The following is a 17,867-nucleotide window of genomic DNA, read 5'->3' on the forward strand; positions in this document are numbered from 1 at the left end:
TTAACAAAATAAAAAGAATCCAATTGTTTTAGCACACAAGCATTTTAACTGAGGATCCATGTTAAAAACACTGAAAAACATAGTAATTAAAAAACAAATCAAATGTTGAATATAGGAGAATATGCATGGAGACTAATATGATATGACCTTTTCACTATCTAGCCACATAAATAATAAATTTCATGTCAATACTAATTCAACAAAAGTTTTATTTTAAAAAATGTCATATTTCTAAATATAATAAATAATCTACCTACTTATAAGTGATTATCAAACACAAAAGAAAATGTGGAAGTTAACATATAATAAATGAATTATAGCATCATGGACCGAACAAAAACAACGCCAAAGAACAGAAAATAAGGAAAACTAATAATCGAATGGATATGGATTAAGAAAAATAAAGTTTATTTTGTAACAAACTTAAAAAAAAAAATAAATAAATAAAATAAGTTCTTAATTCAGCATATATATTTCAAAGCTATATGAGGATCAACTATTAAAGAGATAATACCAATAGAATCCAGTGCCATTGTAATGGAAGTTGTGAAGGTGTAGAGGTATAGGTGTACACTCAGTAACACATAATGCCTCAAAATCTTAATTTTGATATCCTAAATTGAGGCACAATTCCTTACAAAAAGAGTGAATCATTTTTCTTTACAAGCCTTCTTGAAAATAATCCGATATATAATGTCTCCAATTTTAGTCACGAAAGTTCACTCTCATGTTAAAAAATGTAAGATGTTACACCACTTACTGTACCTTACAATACTTTAATATAATTTATGATCTTTATGTAAATCACAATTAAGAATGCCTGAACTCTATTTTAAAATTATTATGACAGATAAACATAAATTATTAAGGCAGAAGTAAAATTTAGTTTATAAAACAGTAGATTGTTTAAAATTAATTTCTTGTTAAACTAAAAAAAACAATGTTTTCCCTAAAAGGTACATAATATATTTCTATATGACTATAACAGAATGGAACCTTTATAAAAATAATACAAGGTGGGGTTATATCTTAAAAATTTTAATTAAAAATTTAATATTTCCAAGTAGCAACAATGGATATCTTTTCTTGAACTTCTAACAGAAAGAGTTGATAGCTTCATAATTATAGGATTTGATATAATTAAATTAAACATTTAGGATACCAAAAAAAAAAATTAAAACAATAAAAAAAATTGTTTCAATGTTTTCTAAATTTATAAAAATTCAAACGTATGAATGAAGTACCTACAATACAACCTAAATGTCATAAATAAAATTCTTCAATATTTTAATAAAATTTAAGCTCTTTCCAAACCCATGTTTCTTTTATAATACTAATTTAACATATACAATTTCTTAAGTACCATGGATATTACTTAAATCTAGGAAGAAAAAGAGAAGAAAATGGAGAATAAATAATATGACTTCTAACCTTAAATAAAACAGCAATACTGAAGCAGAATTCATCAGAATAATTCAATCGACTAGAAATATCTGTAACATCCAAAAACTACTAAAACAATCAAAGAGGTCAAAGCATCCAAAAGTATTTAAATAAAAAAGCTACACACTATTGAAAAAAATACTAGATTATAGTTAATACAGCATTTACTCTTATTACATTACTTATTCATAATGTAAAATTAAAAAAGATGAATGAAGAGAAATTTGAATACTAACTTTAAAAAAAGAAGGAAAATGACAGAATGACATTTACTCTCATTTAAACAATGAATTAAACACGACTCGTAACTTTAAACTGATTGAACAATTTTATTCCTACATAATACTCCAAGCTATAGTAAATTATCTTGAAAATCTCAACACTTTATAAGTAAATAATAGAAATTAATAATGACACTAAGAGTCACTAAAATAAAATTTATTTGAATGTAAAGGGCAAGTTATCTTTCAAAACCAGATACAATGAAAAAAAATGTATAACTATTTGACTTTAAATTTATCATAGTTCTCATATTCTTTAAACTAGGTTTAAAAGAAACTTAAGTAATAGTTATAGTTAAGAAATTAATGAATATGATTCATTATTGAAATACAAAGAGACGTAACAATCAATATGAAAAATTATATAAATAATATAATGTTTATTTTGGTTGTATCAATAGAATCCCGCTTACATAAAATAGAATATTATAAGAATTAACTAGTATGGATTACATGAAATGGGTAGGGGAAGTTTGAGTAGCCTTGGACATTAAAATTATTAGGCAACTAAACACACCATCTAACTAAAACTTCGTGTCAGATGTCCTTTATTTAAAATGTTAACAAACGCAATTCAGTTGTGGGGGGACCACTGAGTGAATAACACATTATTGAGCATTTTATTCCTGCCATAAAAACTTGATGTGGATTCTAACAAACTTTCTTGGAGATTATTAATTAGAATAAGTAAGTATACAAATTTCTTTAAATTTTCATAGTTATTATTAGATTTTGTATTTATCAACTTTATTTAATTTTTAGTACATATTAAGAGCAGTTGGTATGAATAAGACTTGATAGCAATCGAGCACCCCTGGACATATTAATGTCTGATACTTTTGTAAGTTCAAGAAAATAAAAGTGTTCATTGTTTTAAAGTATTTAATAATTAAACACTTAGTGTTTACAATGCTAAACATCATAAATAAATTATAGCATTTTGTTTTAGTAAAAATCTATAAACGCTTAAAAGTCCTCTGCTACAAAAACAATGTAGTTTGTTTATGGCATTAAACATTGTAAACATTTCAAGTGATTGACTATTAAACACTTAGATTTGCAGTGAATATATTGTATAACACTTTAGCCATATAAAAAATAGTTAGAAACATAATATAAAAATAAAGGCAGTCAAACTAAAGGTAAAGGAACTGAAAAGTTATTAAAAAAACAAAAAAAAACATTTTAGTCTTTCTCAAAAAAGAGGCTGAGTGCATGATATGTAGAGAAAAATTTGAAGACAACTGAATTAAATGCCTTAAGTACAATGATTGGGCCCACAAATATTGTGTTCATATTGATATGTAAGATCAACATTACAATTGTGACGTTTGTAAGACCAAAAAAAATGTATGAGTCACTGTTAATATATATGTGGAGAAACTCAAATGTATGACTAAGGCTACCCACTATTTAGCTTTTGTATTCTCAAAAATTCAAGACCAAGCTAATTTTAATTTTTTTTTGTTAAAAAAAAACAAATATGAATAATAATTTTAATTAGCATGACTAAAGATGTTCCTGTTTCAGAGTAAAATACATACAGAAATGTTGTTGGCTGTATTTTTATTAGTAATTTATTTATTTATCCGTGGCTACCTGACCTCCCCCAATAACTAAGCTGTAATGATACTGGCAATACATGTTCCATTTAGGTACATGGAACCTGAGTTCATAATATAAACAGAGATCATTATCAATCTTTCACAAGTCCATTTAATCATAAGAAACATGAAAAGAAAATTTAAAGTTAAAGAATCAACCAGGAGGTAATGTATCACCTGCACTTTCTTCAGAGGTCTGAATACCTAGCTTTTGTAAATCTTTTAAAACAGGAAAAGGTCTTTTGGGCCAAATATGCCTAGCTTTCAGAGCCATGGCATCTCTTTGAATTTCTTCTAACTCCGATACATATGGATAAATATTCTGTTCTACCCACTCACCAATAGTATAAAAATCAAAAATATCTGATAGTGATTCCCTCGCAACTCTTCCAAGAGATGTCATTGAATGATATATTCTTGAATGTTCTTGCATTAATTCTTCAATGCGAAGTGGGGTAGAAAAATTGTGCCTAACATTATATTCTGTCATCCAACCTTTTTGTTTACGAATCATTTCTATTAATTCTTTTGCTTCTTTTTCAGCATTATTGAACCTATATGTGAGCTTGAAAAAAGCATGACCTGGAAACGTACATCTAGAATAAGAATCCCACAAAAATGGGTCAGTGTTAAGATTAAAAAATGTAGTAGGTCCAAATACACCACAACCAAGATATGTATTAAGCTTAGTTCTTATGGATGAGTTCAAGTAACCATGAGTTGTAGTGACCATAGTAACTGCTAAAGAGGGTATTGCTGCAGGAAGCAGCTCACAGAGAACAGAAAAATGATCATACCTAGAAAAATAAAAACAAATAAAAAATGGATATAACCATATTAAAATTAAAATAAGTTCGAAAATACTACCTTTGCCAGCCAGTAATAACTATTCCTTGAAAACCATTTTTAAATTTTAGTCCTTCATTGCTCATAACTTCAAGCCATCTTAAATTGTTTTCTAAATGTCTTTTGACATTGGGTACATACAAAGTTTCACCAAATGCTCCTTTAAAGGCACTAGCTGCCCATACCCTGGGAAACACAGCTGCATACTTATCCCAAACTGAATACTGAACAAAACGATACACATCTTCAGCATAAACCCATACCTGAAATCAATATCCACTATAAATAAAATAAAAATTTAGACAAAAAATGCAGAAGATAATTTTGAATAAAAGAAAACTATCATATGATGGGGGGTCACAAATATATAGTAACACTAATTTATTCAACAGTTATCAAAATAGGATGACTACCTAAAGCTATGCTCACAGCGGTTTTATCAAACTCCGTCTTATTCCAGAAGAGGACAAAGATTATAGGGATAGTTATACTACAAAGAGTGAAAAATCTTTTATCAGGTTTAACATTTATTTATTCTTATGGTAAAAAGATGATAGATTTTTTGAACCAAAAATTATATTTATTTTATTATATTAATTTATTTTTTAAATTTATAATTACAAGTAAAAATTACAATTATAAAACATCCAATTAACCTGACAATAAGTGTAAGCAGCCATGGTAAGAAGGTCCAACAGACTAAGTGGACCCAGACCTGTATGAACTAGGGAAGAAATATTAAACATATTTGATAATATCGAAATAGAAGATTATCAACAATATCCCGATATTATTTAATCGAAATATGGATATTTTGTTTAAAAAGGCAAAAAACTTATAAAACAAAATATTGATATTTGGTTACAATATATTAATTTTTATTTCGATATTTGACATTGTTAATAATATCCATATGGAAATTTATTAACGACAGTAAGATATTTTATAGAAATATGAGTAATTCACAACTAAAAAAAAAAAATATAAAAATAGTATTTTTATATTCTATTTTGATAAATTCATGTTCTTTTCGAAATTGGACATTACTATTAATATCGATATCAAAGATTAGAAATTATATTTCGATATTTTATTTTGTAGAAATATCGATATTTTATGAAAGAAAACTATCACATTTTATGAAAAGCTAAGATAAGGTATTTTGATAATTTCATATTTCTTTCGATATTCGACATTGTTACTAATATCGATATGGAAGATTAGAAAAACTATTAGGATATTTTTCATCGAAACATCGATATTTAGTTTAAAAAAATTAAGGAAATTTTATAAAAGCTTAAAAATAGTTTTTCGATATTTTAAACTGATAAATTCAAATTCCTTTTAATAATTTACATTGTTATTAATATCGATATCGAAGATTAGAGACGATTTTACGATATTTTATTTTATAGAAATATCAATATTTTAAAAAAGAAAACTATAACATTTGATAAATAGCTAAAATGAGGTATTTTAATAATTTCTGATTCATTTCGATATTCAACATTGTTGATAATATCGATATAGATAATAAGCAACAATATTCCGATATTTTTCATCAAAATATCGATATTTCATAAAAAATATTAAGAAAATTTTATAAAAAGTTTAAAAATAGTTTTTCAATATTTAAAATTGATAAATTCAAATTCCTTTTGATATATTACATTGTTACTAATATCGATATCAAAGGATAGAAACGATATTTCGATATTTTTTCATCGAAATATCGATATTTAGTTGAAAAACATTAAGAAAATTTTATAAAAAACTAAAACATAATTTTTCAATATTTTAAATTCATAAATTCATGTTCCTTTCAACATTTTACATTGTTATTAATATCAATATTGAAGAATAGAAACGATATTTCGACATTTTCTTTTGATAATTACATATTTATTTCGATATTTGGTATTGTTGTAATATTTATATCGAATATTAGCAAAAATATTCTGATATTAGTCTATCAAAATATCGATATTTTGTTTAAAAGACTAGAAAATTGTATAGAAAATTTAAAAATGGAATATTTTTTCTAATATTCTATATTGATATTACACCAATGTAAAATATTGAAATAAATGTGTAATCATAAAAAAAAAAAAATCGATATTCCTATTTTAAAATCTCTATATAATTTTGGTTATTTTAAACAAAATATAGATATTTCAATAAAATAATATCGGAATATTGTTGCATATATTCCATATAGATATTAAAAACAATGTAAAATATCGAAATAAATAAGTATTTATCGAAATAAAATATTGATATTTCAGTTTTTTAATTATTAGTCCTTTTAAACAAATAATCGGTCCCTGGTTTTTAAGTGTTAGTTGAAAGGTTTAGGTGAAGGTAGCAGCATGGTAACGCGCCTGTCTGCTAACCCAAAGGTTGTGAGTTCGATCCTATCCAGAATTTTTTCAAGCATATAATTATACAATAATCACTCATAGCCCCCCCCCCCCCGGGATTTGTGAGGCCCGTTAGCCAATGGGTGGTACTCAAAAAAATAGGCATGGGAGTGACAAATGCATTATAAAAATGCCACAAAATACATTTTAAGCAACCAAATATTTAAACTTTTTTGGGGTAAACACTAATGGGTGATCTGTACATGGTTTAATTTCCGTCTTAGTAGCCCACAGACTTATTTGGGTCAGAAATCACAACTTTAATGGTTTCCATACATCCCTACATGTACCCCAAGATTTAGTAATAACTCCAAAAAAAACAAAAAAAAACCTGCCTCGTTTAAGTGAATAATATATCCTTTATAAAAATCTATCAAAAACAATCATTTAGCAATCCATATAAGACAATTGTCTGATGGAATGACAATTTAAAAAAAAATTATAGAAACCAAGCGATAGTCTCAGAAGGTTATAACTGTGGACTGTTAACAACATTAAACAAAGAGAAATAAGAAAAATTAATATTAAAAATTATTGGTAGCTTAGCCTGCACTTCCTATTATTTTTATTATTAAAAAGATCACATTTGTCATTACTTTACATTTTTGGAATCGATTCTCATCTTTAGAACTTATTATTATTGATATAAGGTTTAATTTCTCAATTCATTGTTTTTGATTGAATCAAATAATACAATTACTTTTAAAATATCTATTGAATTAAAACACATTATTTTTACATCCATGTATTTCACTTAAAATAGAAGCACGAGAATACATGAACAGAGAAATATGCGGATGTAAAAATATTAAAATTTATAATTTAATAGATATTTTAAATGTAATTTTATCATTTGATTTAATTAAAAACAATGACTTACAGAATCAAACCTAATATCAATAATAATAAGTTCTTAAGAAGGGGATCAATCCCTGAAATGGAAAATAATGACAAATTTGATCTTTTGAATGATAACGATTAAGTCGAGGTCAAATTGTCATTAATTTTCAAAATACATTTTAGTGCGTGTTCCTGTGTAACGATAAAGATGACTTTTTAGTTACGTTATTTATTTGTCAACACAACAATATTTACACTTGACAGATATAACAAAACATTTATAATTTACAGTTTTTTCAGATAACAACACACGTTCTTTATAATTAATTAATTAATGTAATTGATCATATGTCGAGAGGTTTCAAATGGGTTTGCCACTAAAACCAATGTAAAATAATGAAACTTTAAATGAATTATAATTAAAAATATATTTAAAAGAAATGTACTAAAGAAATAAAAATGTTGATAATAATTTCGACAGTGGCAAACCCATTTCAAACACTCTCTTTCCAAACGTCAACTATTGGCGCTGAAGATGTTAATCCTGCCACCACATCACTCCCCCCCAATGACATTGGCGCAGAACCTAACAGTAGGCTTTACTGCACGTCCAGAGCGGGTGTGATACGCTGGTTGTGGTTGATGCTGTTCTGCGTTGAGGTCATTAGAAGGGTTAGCAGATCCTGCAGGGGGCGTAGGACTGGACTGAGCCGCGTCGGCGTTTCTTTCTACCTGCGTTGTGCTTGCGCCGGGAAGAAGATGTGCCACTTTCAGTCGATCCATTGAAATCGTTCTTCAACCTGATGGTAGCTTGATCTTAAATGTTTTCTCTTTCCGTGAGATTACTCTGTATGGTCCAGAGTACGGTGGAGTGAGTGGTACCGTAACGGAGTCGTCCCTTAGAAATACGTGGGTGCAGTCCTTTAAGTCTCGATGCACAAAAGTCTTGGACGTACTGCTGCGGTATGGCGCCGGGCGGAGATTCTTCATGGCCTCCCGTAAGGTCTTCAGTGTCGATTCGGAATCCTCCCGACGTTCTGATGCCTCGAAGAATTCACCTGGGAGGCGTAAAGGCTGCCCAAATACCATTTCCGCAGCGCTGCCTCCCAAGTCCTCTCTCACTGCCGATCGGAGTCCTAAAAGGACTGTTGGTAACGTACTTGTCCATCCCGATGCGTTCAGTGTAGATATGAGGGATGCCTTGAGGGTCCTGTGCCACCGCTCCACGCATCCGTTGGACTGAGGATGGTATGCTGTAGTCCTCTGACGTTGTATACCTAATATACGAGTCAGATTTATGAAAAGATCTGATTCGAACTGGCGCCCTTGGTCAGTGGTTATCCTTGCTGGCGTACCATAGCGGGAGATCCATGTACCCACAATCGCTGATGCTACCTTGGTAGTTGTTATTTCCTCCAAAGGGCACACCTCAGGCCAACGGGTGAATCGGTCAATGATCGTCAGACAGTACCACATTCCGTCGGAGTTTGGCAATGGTCCGATGAGGTCCACGTGAATGTGTTCAAACCTAGAGCTAGGAGCGAAGGTACCTGGAGGGGTTACAGTGTGACGGATCACTTTCGATGTCTGACAGGCAATACAACACCGAGCCCATCTTGAGACATCGGCGTTCATGCCAGGCCAGAAAAATCACTGTTACAAGCCGTCTTGAGGCTCGAATACCAGGGTGGCTGAGCCCATGCAGGCGGTGGAAGATTTCTTCTCACAGAGGACTGATGTTACAGTACCAGGAGGTTTGATCCATTGAAGCTGAAGACGGTTGTTTTTCTGTAGCTCTGTAATTGTTGGATCCTTCTGTTGTTCTGCCGCTATATGTACATAGTCGTCAGTGAATTCAATATCCTCGACCCTCAAAAGTGCATCGGCGACGGTGTTCTCTTCCCCGGGTACGTGGCGGATGTCGGTCGTAAACTGGCTAATGAAATTAACCAGACGAATCCGTATGGGTGTCGCTGTCTCCGGCTTTTGATGAAAAGCATATTCCAACGGTTTGTGGTTGTCCATATCTCAAAATGTCGCCCGTCCAGGTAATGCTTGATGGCTCGGTGGATTGTCAAGAGCTCCCTATCGTATGTGGCATATTTCTTCTGCGCTGGGGTGAACACCTTAGAGAAAAATCCGAGAGGTCGCCAAACGTTACCATCTTTCTGTTGTAAAACTGCTCCTATGGTGGTACTGGAGGCGTCGCATACTAAGACTAGATGAGCGTTCTCTCTAGGATATCCTAGCACTACAGCATTCTGAATGGAAGTTTTGCAGCGTTCGAATGCTTGGATGGATTTTTCTTCCCAGGTGATTGGTCTCTTATCATGAGTACATACAATTCTTCTTCGCCCCAGCGAGGAACTTGTTGGGTGGAGCTTGCAAATCTGCCGCTCTGGGTATGCAACGACGGTAAAAGTTAAACATACCAAGGAAACGTCGTAGGTCCCTAATCGTAGCCGGTCTGGGGTATGATGCAATAGCTTCAACCTTGGTCGGAAGTGTGCTAATGCCGGTGGCGTTGACCATGTGTCCTAAGAATGCGACTTCCTTGCGAGCGAAGACACACTTCGCTAGGTTCAAAGTGAGACCGTGGTCCTCAAGTCGCCGCAAGACTTCCTGTACATGTGTTGTTTGCTCTTCTTCGTCTCTGGAGGCGATGATGATGTCATCCAGGAACCACCAAGCGAAGAACCTGATCCAGGAACCGTTGGAAGGTCTGCGAAGCGTTCCTTAGTCCAAAACACATTCGAAGAAATTCGAAAAGACCGAAGGGTGTAATCACAGCAGTCTTTGGAATATCTTCTTCTGCTACTGGAATTTGGTAATATGCTCGGTTGAGATCCAAAGTAGTGAAGATCTTCTTACCGTGCATATTAACGTTGAAGTCCGCCAAGTGAGGAACAGTGTATCTATCGGGGACGGTCCTGGCGTTCAACTGTCGATAATCTCCGCAGGGCCGTATGGTGCTGAATGACTCCCCATAACAAAATTACTTGAGGGCTGCTGGATTCCCGCTATTTTATCCGCAATATGTGCCAGCTTCGTGGAATCCGTGTGATCTGTGGCGGCTAAGGTTGCTTGCATTCCCTCAGGTAACCCTCTTAGCCTCAAGGTGTTGAGCATATCTGCAGGAACCTTACCTGCGGCCAATAGCTGCATTTCTCGAAGAAACTGCGATGGCCGTTGATCGCCCAGCCTCTGTTCCTCCAATAACTTCATAATTCTGGAGTGGTCTGAGGGCCTAAAGATGGAGAGTAGCCGCTCTTTTAGCCTCTCGTATGGCTCAGTGGCAGGGGGGTTCCGGGCAAGATCGGCAACCTGCTTTAGAGCTGCTAAATCCAGTTGGGCGATGATCAGCTGAAACTTAGTTTTACTATTAGCTATATGACAAGAGCTGAACACTGCCTCAACTTGTATGAACCACAGGTCAGGTTCTTCCCTATAAAATGTGGGTAGCCGAGACAATGTGTTGGGTATTTTCGCCGATTCCACTAATTCCTTTTGCTCCTCCTCAGCAGGTTGATTAAATTGTGCCCATGCATGCTTCACTAGAGTTCAATGAAATTATACGAAAAATAAACAGTAAACTTACGTTCGGGGTCACCACTTTAGTGCGCGTTCCTGTGTAACGATAAAAATGACTCTTTAGTTACATTATGTATTTGTCAACACAACAATATTTACACTTGACATATATAACAAAACATTTATAATTTACAGTTTTTTTAGATAACAACACACGTTCTTTATAATTAATTAATTAATGTAATTGATCATATGGGGAGAGGTTTCAAATGGGTTTGCCACTAAAATAAATGTAAAATAATGAAACTTTAAATGAATTATAATTAAAAATATATTTAAAAGAAATGTACTAAAGAAATAAAAATGTTGATAATAATTTCGACAGTGGCAAACCCATTTCAAACACTCTCTTTGCAAACGTCAACTATTGCCGCTGAAGACGTTAATCCTGCCACCACATCATTCTTTATTGACTTCCTACAAAATTTAAGAAGAATTAATTGTTCAAATATCTGATGACAAAATATCTGTTTAAGAAATCAGCTCAGAGTGTGGCAGAGGAAAACCTAGAAGCGCCTGCCTACAACATCTAAGCATCAGAAGCAGCACAGGTGACCCATCTCAAAATGGGGTTCAAGTTGCTCAAATCAAGTAAGCAAACTTTTCTCATAATTCAATCCTCTCATCATACATCCGGACTTTGTCACCCATCACTATGATCCAGTCTACATTGGATCAGAAATTACTTTCCCATCACCTAAATTTAATTTAACCAACTAACAACTATTTTATTCACTTTTAGTCTAACTCCATACAAGCAGCTAACTAATTACTCAAAAATTAGAATTTTTCTTTCTCTACTAACAATATTGAATTTATTTAAACCCCTTAATTACAGCCCATACCAATCACTATTACCAGCTATACCAGAGAGAGAAAGAAATACTTTATTCATTCATGCTGCCCAAATACATCGGGTTGCTACATTACACAGCATACTGATCAATCCGTGACTGGACAAATATAAGTTAAATACTTTTACATGATATAATATAATACATAGATAACATTTTTTTTTCTTCCACAGTTTTCTTTTAATTTTCTTTTCTTTTACAATTAATACCAGTCTACAAACTAACTACAAGTTTTTCGATTTATTCCTTTTCTTTTTTTTTCCCTTCCATTTCACAACCCCTATTTCATTTGATCAACAAATTCCCCTATATAACAAATATTAAAATATTTAAAGTAATAAAGAATAATAACTAAAACAACAAATAAGATATGCGATGCATGCATCCCATCCCACTTCTGGATAAACTCCCATATTCATTAATTTCCATGCATGTGATGGTGTATGATTCCCAGGGAGTCAAGTATTATGTTTTCTGTCAACCTAGCCACGTCCTGGACATCAACCCCGAGCTCCTCCATGAAGCTCCTAGTTGTGCTGGGAATCGTTCCACGGGCTCTGAACCAGAGGCCTCTCACGTTGAAGTCTCGTTCTCTGAAGCCCTCACGGAACTTCTCCTTGAGGAAAGGGATACATTTATCGTAGATTTCCTTCTTTTCCCTATCTACCTTATTTGCCTGGTCAAGGTCGTTATTTTCATATCTCATGGTGGGATCCAGAATGATTGCTGACTTCCCCAGCATATATTAATGTCTGATAATATCCCCCAAGAAAGGGAATATCTTCTTTAAAAAGTATCTATTATGATTGAATAAAAATTTTTTTCAGGTGTTGGTGTTATTAGAAATTAAGGTCTAATTGATTGTTTATATTTTATTTTATTGTAGACATCACATTCATTAATATGTCCGGTATGTGATATTTTAGTCAATAATATTTAGTTTTTAACTTTAAGTAATTTTTGTTTATGTCTCTATGGCATGACTTTGCAATAAGTTGATCTACAATTCACTTTATCCTGAACATGATTAATATTAAATTCATAATCCTCAAGAAGCAACTACCATCTGGTAAGTAGGGCATTCTGTTTTTTGCATCTTTACTTTTTTTGCGATTACTAGCACTGGTTGTTAAATATAACTCATATTTATATTAAAACACCACAAAATTTGGTAATAAATTACAATGAATGCTGCAGATCAATTTTATCAATTATTCAAATGCCTCTTTATATGATCCAGGGTTTACCTCACTTACTCCTTTATGCAGACATAGTCATATGTGCAGCTGTTTTGGCGTAGCTGGGAATTATCTTTCGATAAAAACCTATTAGGCTCAAGAAACTTTTAATTTCTTTTTCTGTTCTTGGCAATATGAATTTAATATAAAAGTGTTTGATCCCCTCCTTATATGGGTTCATTATTTTTATGCTGCCCTGAGCTCTGGAAAAACTATTTTTACTCTTCTGGTTTCTACTGTTCTCTATGAGAGTTGTTTCTTCTATCGCAACCATTGTTATGATTATTGTTGCAGTAATCCTGTTGGTGGTCTCTTGGCAGGCATCTAGGATGACGTCTCGAACCTTCATGACTATATTGATAGGAATTTGAATTTAATTAATTACTACAAAAGTGTTTCTTTTCATCATGATTAAATTTTTTCCCCCCAGGTTTCCTCATATTGCCGGCATCAATCAAATTATCAAAAAGAATATGATTCTCATTTTATATTAAATTACATAAGTCATTTGGTGTTTTAGTGTACTAGTTTGGCCATTAAATATGTCCTAATATGAAGGGGCATATTTGTGAAAAAATGATACAAAACCTTTTTTTATAAAAATTGATACTATTGAGAAATATTCTCTATTCTATATGTAGATATTATGAATGAATAAATTCTTTATAGTTTTTGAAGGAAGTCTAGGGTGTGCTCTTTAGGTTGAACCTTCATATTAAAAAGTTGTAACTGCAGTTGTTCAATGGACCTGGAATCCCAAAATGTTTTTTCTAAATAACTTAGTAGTTCATTGACACTAGGTAAATCACAGGTGGCATTAATGTAGTCATTGTCTTCATTTGTTTAGCTACAATTCAGCTCAGTAAGCATCGGTCATACAGTTCCTGGGTATAATCACATTAACAGACTATATAATAAAGTTGCCTGCAGGTAGTAAGAAATAATGAGAATCCCAGTTTGTCCATATTGTAATGAGGTTATCTCGTTGGGGAGAGAAACAACAGATAAGCGATAAATTTGATCGGTCCGTTCGTGGATGATTCGTGGTTTTTTTTTAGATGAGTGTGAAAGAAAATAAAGACAGTTGTGGATATTTTGGACTTGTGAATATTTTGGTTACTTTTGTAATAAAATAAAACTGTTTTTTGTATTTGTTATTTGCAGTTTTTTTTCCTTGGCCCAGGTATCACACAATTGGTGTCAGAAGTGGGATTTGAAATGGGTAAGAGAAAAAACAATAAATGAATTTAATATAATAAATTTTATGAAATTTATAGTAGATATTAAGTGAAGTGTTAGTGATTAGAAAAAAAATAAAATAAAATATGTGTGAGTTAGTTATTAGAAAGAGGAGGTTTATGCCAATTTTAACACGAGGTCAGACAGCAAAAATGGAGGAAAAGAAAGTTGACCAGGAAGAGGTTAAGGAAACTTTCAAAATCAGGAAAAAGATTTGGAAAATACAAAAATGCAGGTCAATAATCTGGAAAAACATCTTGATAATCTAGACTCAAAATTAATAAATCAGATATAAACTATAGACGGGCACCTCAAAAAAAATTGGGATGAAGTAGAATGTTATATTATTAGGCTTGAAGGTGAAGTGGACTCCTTGAGACAAGAAATCAAGGTTCTTAAAATTGTAGGATCCGCCACGGACATGCCGTTAATACTAGGGAAGGGCGCTCGTAAAATGGAAATGACTTGTCAAGAACCACAGCTAGGATCAACCCTCCAACATATGACAGGAAATCACCCTGGGCAACATATCGGTAGCAGTTTAAAGCAACATCCTCAACAAATGGTTGGAGTGACCAGGTAAAAGCAAATTTCTTAATCATTTCTATGCGAGGAGAAGCTCTGGATGTTTTGCAGGGTGTACCTGAGGAACGCCAGAACTACTTCAACTATTTGTGCAACTAACTCGAGAGAAGATTTGGTGACCATCACCTGGAGCAGCTGTACAGAACACAGTTCAGGACGAGGAAACCAGATCCCGGGGAATCGCTGCAACAGTAGTGCCGAGATTTCTTGACTGGTAAGTCTGGCATATACTGCGGTTCTAGAGGACGTCCAGGAAGAAATGGTTGATGATGTTTTTACTGACAGAGTCCGTGATCTTGACCTTCAACAAAGCCTGAAACTATCGAGACCGAAAACTATTGGTAAAACCTTCGTAAGAGCTCTTGAGTTCGAAGCTGTCAAGAAAAGTTTGTAAAAGGGTCGACCACAACTGTGGCAGACTCAAATTTGGCAGCAGCAGGAACATCAGGACAGAAACAACACCTTAGAAGATAAGCTTGATAGATTTATAAAGAAGCTGGAGGCCACGAAGATTGCTACAATTGTAACGAACCTGGCCATTTCAAGAACCAGGGAAACTCACTGTAGCCTGTTTCCAGGGGCAGATTCTGGCTCCATCATCTTTCGCCCTGAAGATCAAGCTGAAGATTTCACAACTTCAATGTGGCAAAAACAGCCTGATCATTTAAGTTACAGTTTCAGGAATATCCTGCCGAATGGTTGTTGATAATGGAGCCAGCCACACAATTATTAGAGCTGACCTTCCACCTAATTTAAAAGTGGAAACACCGAATAAAGAGTACTTACTCTCCACAAGTACTACTCTACTAATGGAGAGGTTATGAATGTTTCCGGGGAAGCAGTAGTAGATATTGAAGTCAGAAGCTCCAAATTCATTCAGAAAAAGTTTGTGGCAGATACTGTGGATCCTGTGATTCTAGAAATGGATTTAATGGATGTCCAAAATGTTGTACTGAGCCTCAACCAATGGACTACGTAGATTGGGAATGAGGAGTTAGTTATGAAATGGAATGGAGAGGATGTGGGTGTTATAAGAAGAGCAGTATTGGCTGAAGATCTATTACTTTCAGCAAGGAGTGAAACCATAATTGCTATTGACTTAGAAGATGTGGTAAACAGCTGTCCCTTATCAAAGTAACACAGAAAACAAACGAAGGTGCTGCTAAATAAATTCCAGCTGGTCTTTTCATGCTCAGACAATGATGTGGGGTGGACAAATGTGATACAGATAAAATTGATACTGGTGACCATCAGCCGATCAAGCAGCCACCTAGGAGGGTTCCTCTCACAAAACAAAAAGATGTCGACAGGATGTTGAATGAAATGGAAACTCAGGGAGTAATCAAAGCTTCCAGTAACCCCTGGGCATCTCCAGTTGTTTTAGTACAGAAAAAGGATGATTCTGCATCAACTACAGAATGCTCAATGAGATCACGAAGGACAGCTATCCATTACCCCGAATAGACGATACTCTGGTCTCTTTTTTCGGATCAAAGTGGTTTTCCATATTCGATTTGAAAAGTGGGTACTGATAAGTGAATATACACCGAGAAGACCGTGAGACCAGGAACAGGTTTGTGGCAATTCAACATCATGCCATTTGGACTCTGCAATGCATCTACTACATTCAACCATCAAATGGAAACTGTCTTACAGGGACTATATTTGAATACATGCCTGATTTATCTGAACGACATCATAATCTTCAGCAAGATATTCGAGGAACGCATAGAACATCTGAAGGAAATATATAGGAAGATGGTCAGGGTTGCGGTCAAAGGAGAAACAAAAATAGTTTACAAACAACAATACTTTAAAACAAACAAAAATAGTTTTCTCCTTTGACCGCAACCCTGACCATCTTCCTATATAACAATTTTTACGGTCAACTATATATACATATATACAATCTGAAGGAAATATTCCAGAAGCTGTCTAATGCTAATCTTAAGCTCAGCCTAAAGAAATGCCACCTGTTCAAAAAGAAAGTTCATTACCTAGGACACATTATTACCTCAGAAGGAATTCTAGCACATCCTGAAAAACCAAAGCCATGAGGACATGGCTGATCCCAAAAGACAAACATGAGAAGTCAGAAGCTTCTTAGGGCTCTGTAGGTACTATTATAGGAGGTTTGTCCAAGGATTCGCTGACATATCCCAAACGGAAGGAGAGAGAATGGTTGTTTCTTACGATCCTGTTGTGATGGCCAAAGATTGCCAGGTCATGTGCCGTTGATGTGTCCCGTTCAAGGTTGCCGCTGTCTTCTAATGTCTTGTTCTGAATTTCTATAAGGTTGTAGGGGCGTAACTTTAACCGTTCCAGTGGTTTTGTTCTTCCAACGAATGCTGGCCAGCATAAGAAAAGTGTCTTAGGTGGTCGAACAAGTGACCAGCCTGCCAGGACAAATGATGAGCACCTGAGACGTCATGTTGTAACATGTGATTCACAATGTCTTGATTTCACATTGAGGGTTGCACCAAAAATGTGATTAAATAAATTTACAAAATCGGATATGTAAATTTGACCATATGAGTTTAAAGAAGGGGTTTTTGTTTATGTTTCAAAAGGCAATGAATTAAATAGAAACAAGATAGATCAAATCAGAACAGAACTATTTAAAATTAAGAAATATATTTCTCAGTCCATTTAGGAGGTATAATGCAACAAAACCCCTAAGAAAGAAATTCGTTCCACAGTAACGAATTAGTTTCACACTCTTTTTCCCCTGGACAAAAGTCTCTGACCAGCGAAGGTGTAAAATTGAAAATTTTTAATAGTATTGTTGTTAATACCACATTACAGTTAATGTAACTCCTAGAGAAAATAAAAAGAGAAAATAAAAAGGAAAAAAGAGAAAAGAAAAAAAAAGGTACTGGAAGATTATTGATTGACCGTGTGTATAGATGAATGGAATATGGTCCGG

The 17,867-nt window shown here is 33.6% G+C and overlaps 1 protein-coding gene across 2 annotated transcripts in view; it reads right to left on the reverse strand.

Moving 5' to 3' along the window:
* Positions 1-2,900: 2,900 nt before the first annotated feature.
* Positions 2,901-17,867, reverse strand: part of LOC106680551 (hexosaminidase D) — a 45,102-nt gene continuing 30,135 nt past the window's right edge. For both annotated transcript variants that reach the window (XM_024363277.2, XM_014420332.2), the window contains 2 exons: positions 4,196-4,437; positions 2,901-4,125 (listed from right to left, as the gene is read on the reverse strand). In XM_024363277.2, coding sequence (XP_024219045.1) covers positions 3,483-4,125; positions 4,196-4,437 — 885 coding nt within the window. In that variant the 3' untranslated portion in view covers positions 2,901-3,482. The remainder of the gene's footprint in view (positions 4,126-4,195; positions 4,438-17,867) is intronic.

The sequence above is a fragment of the Halyomorpha halys genome, unplaced genomic scaffold, assembly GCF_000696795.3.
Source record: "Halyomorpha halys isolate HHAL.00 unplaced genomic scaffold, Hhal_1.1 Scaffold267.1, whole genome shotgun sequence".
Classification (NCBI taxonomy): Eukaryota; Metazoa; Arthropoda; class Insecta; order Hemiptera; family Pentatomidae; genus Halyomorpha; species Halyomorpha halys.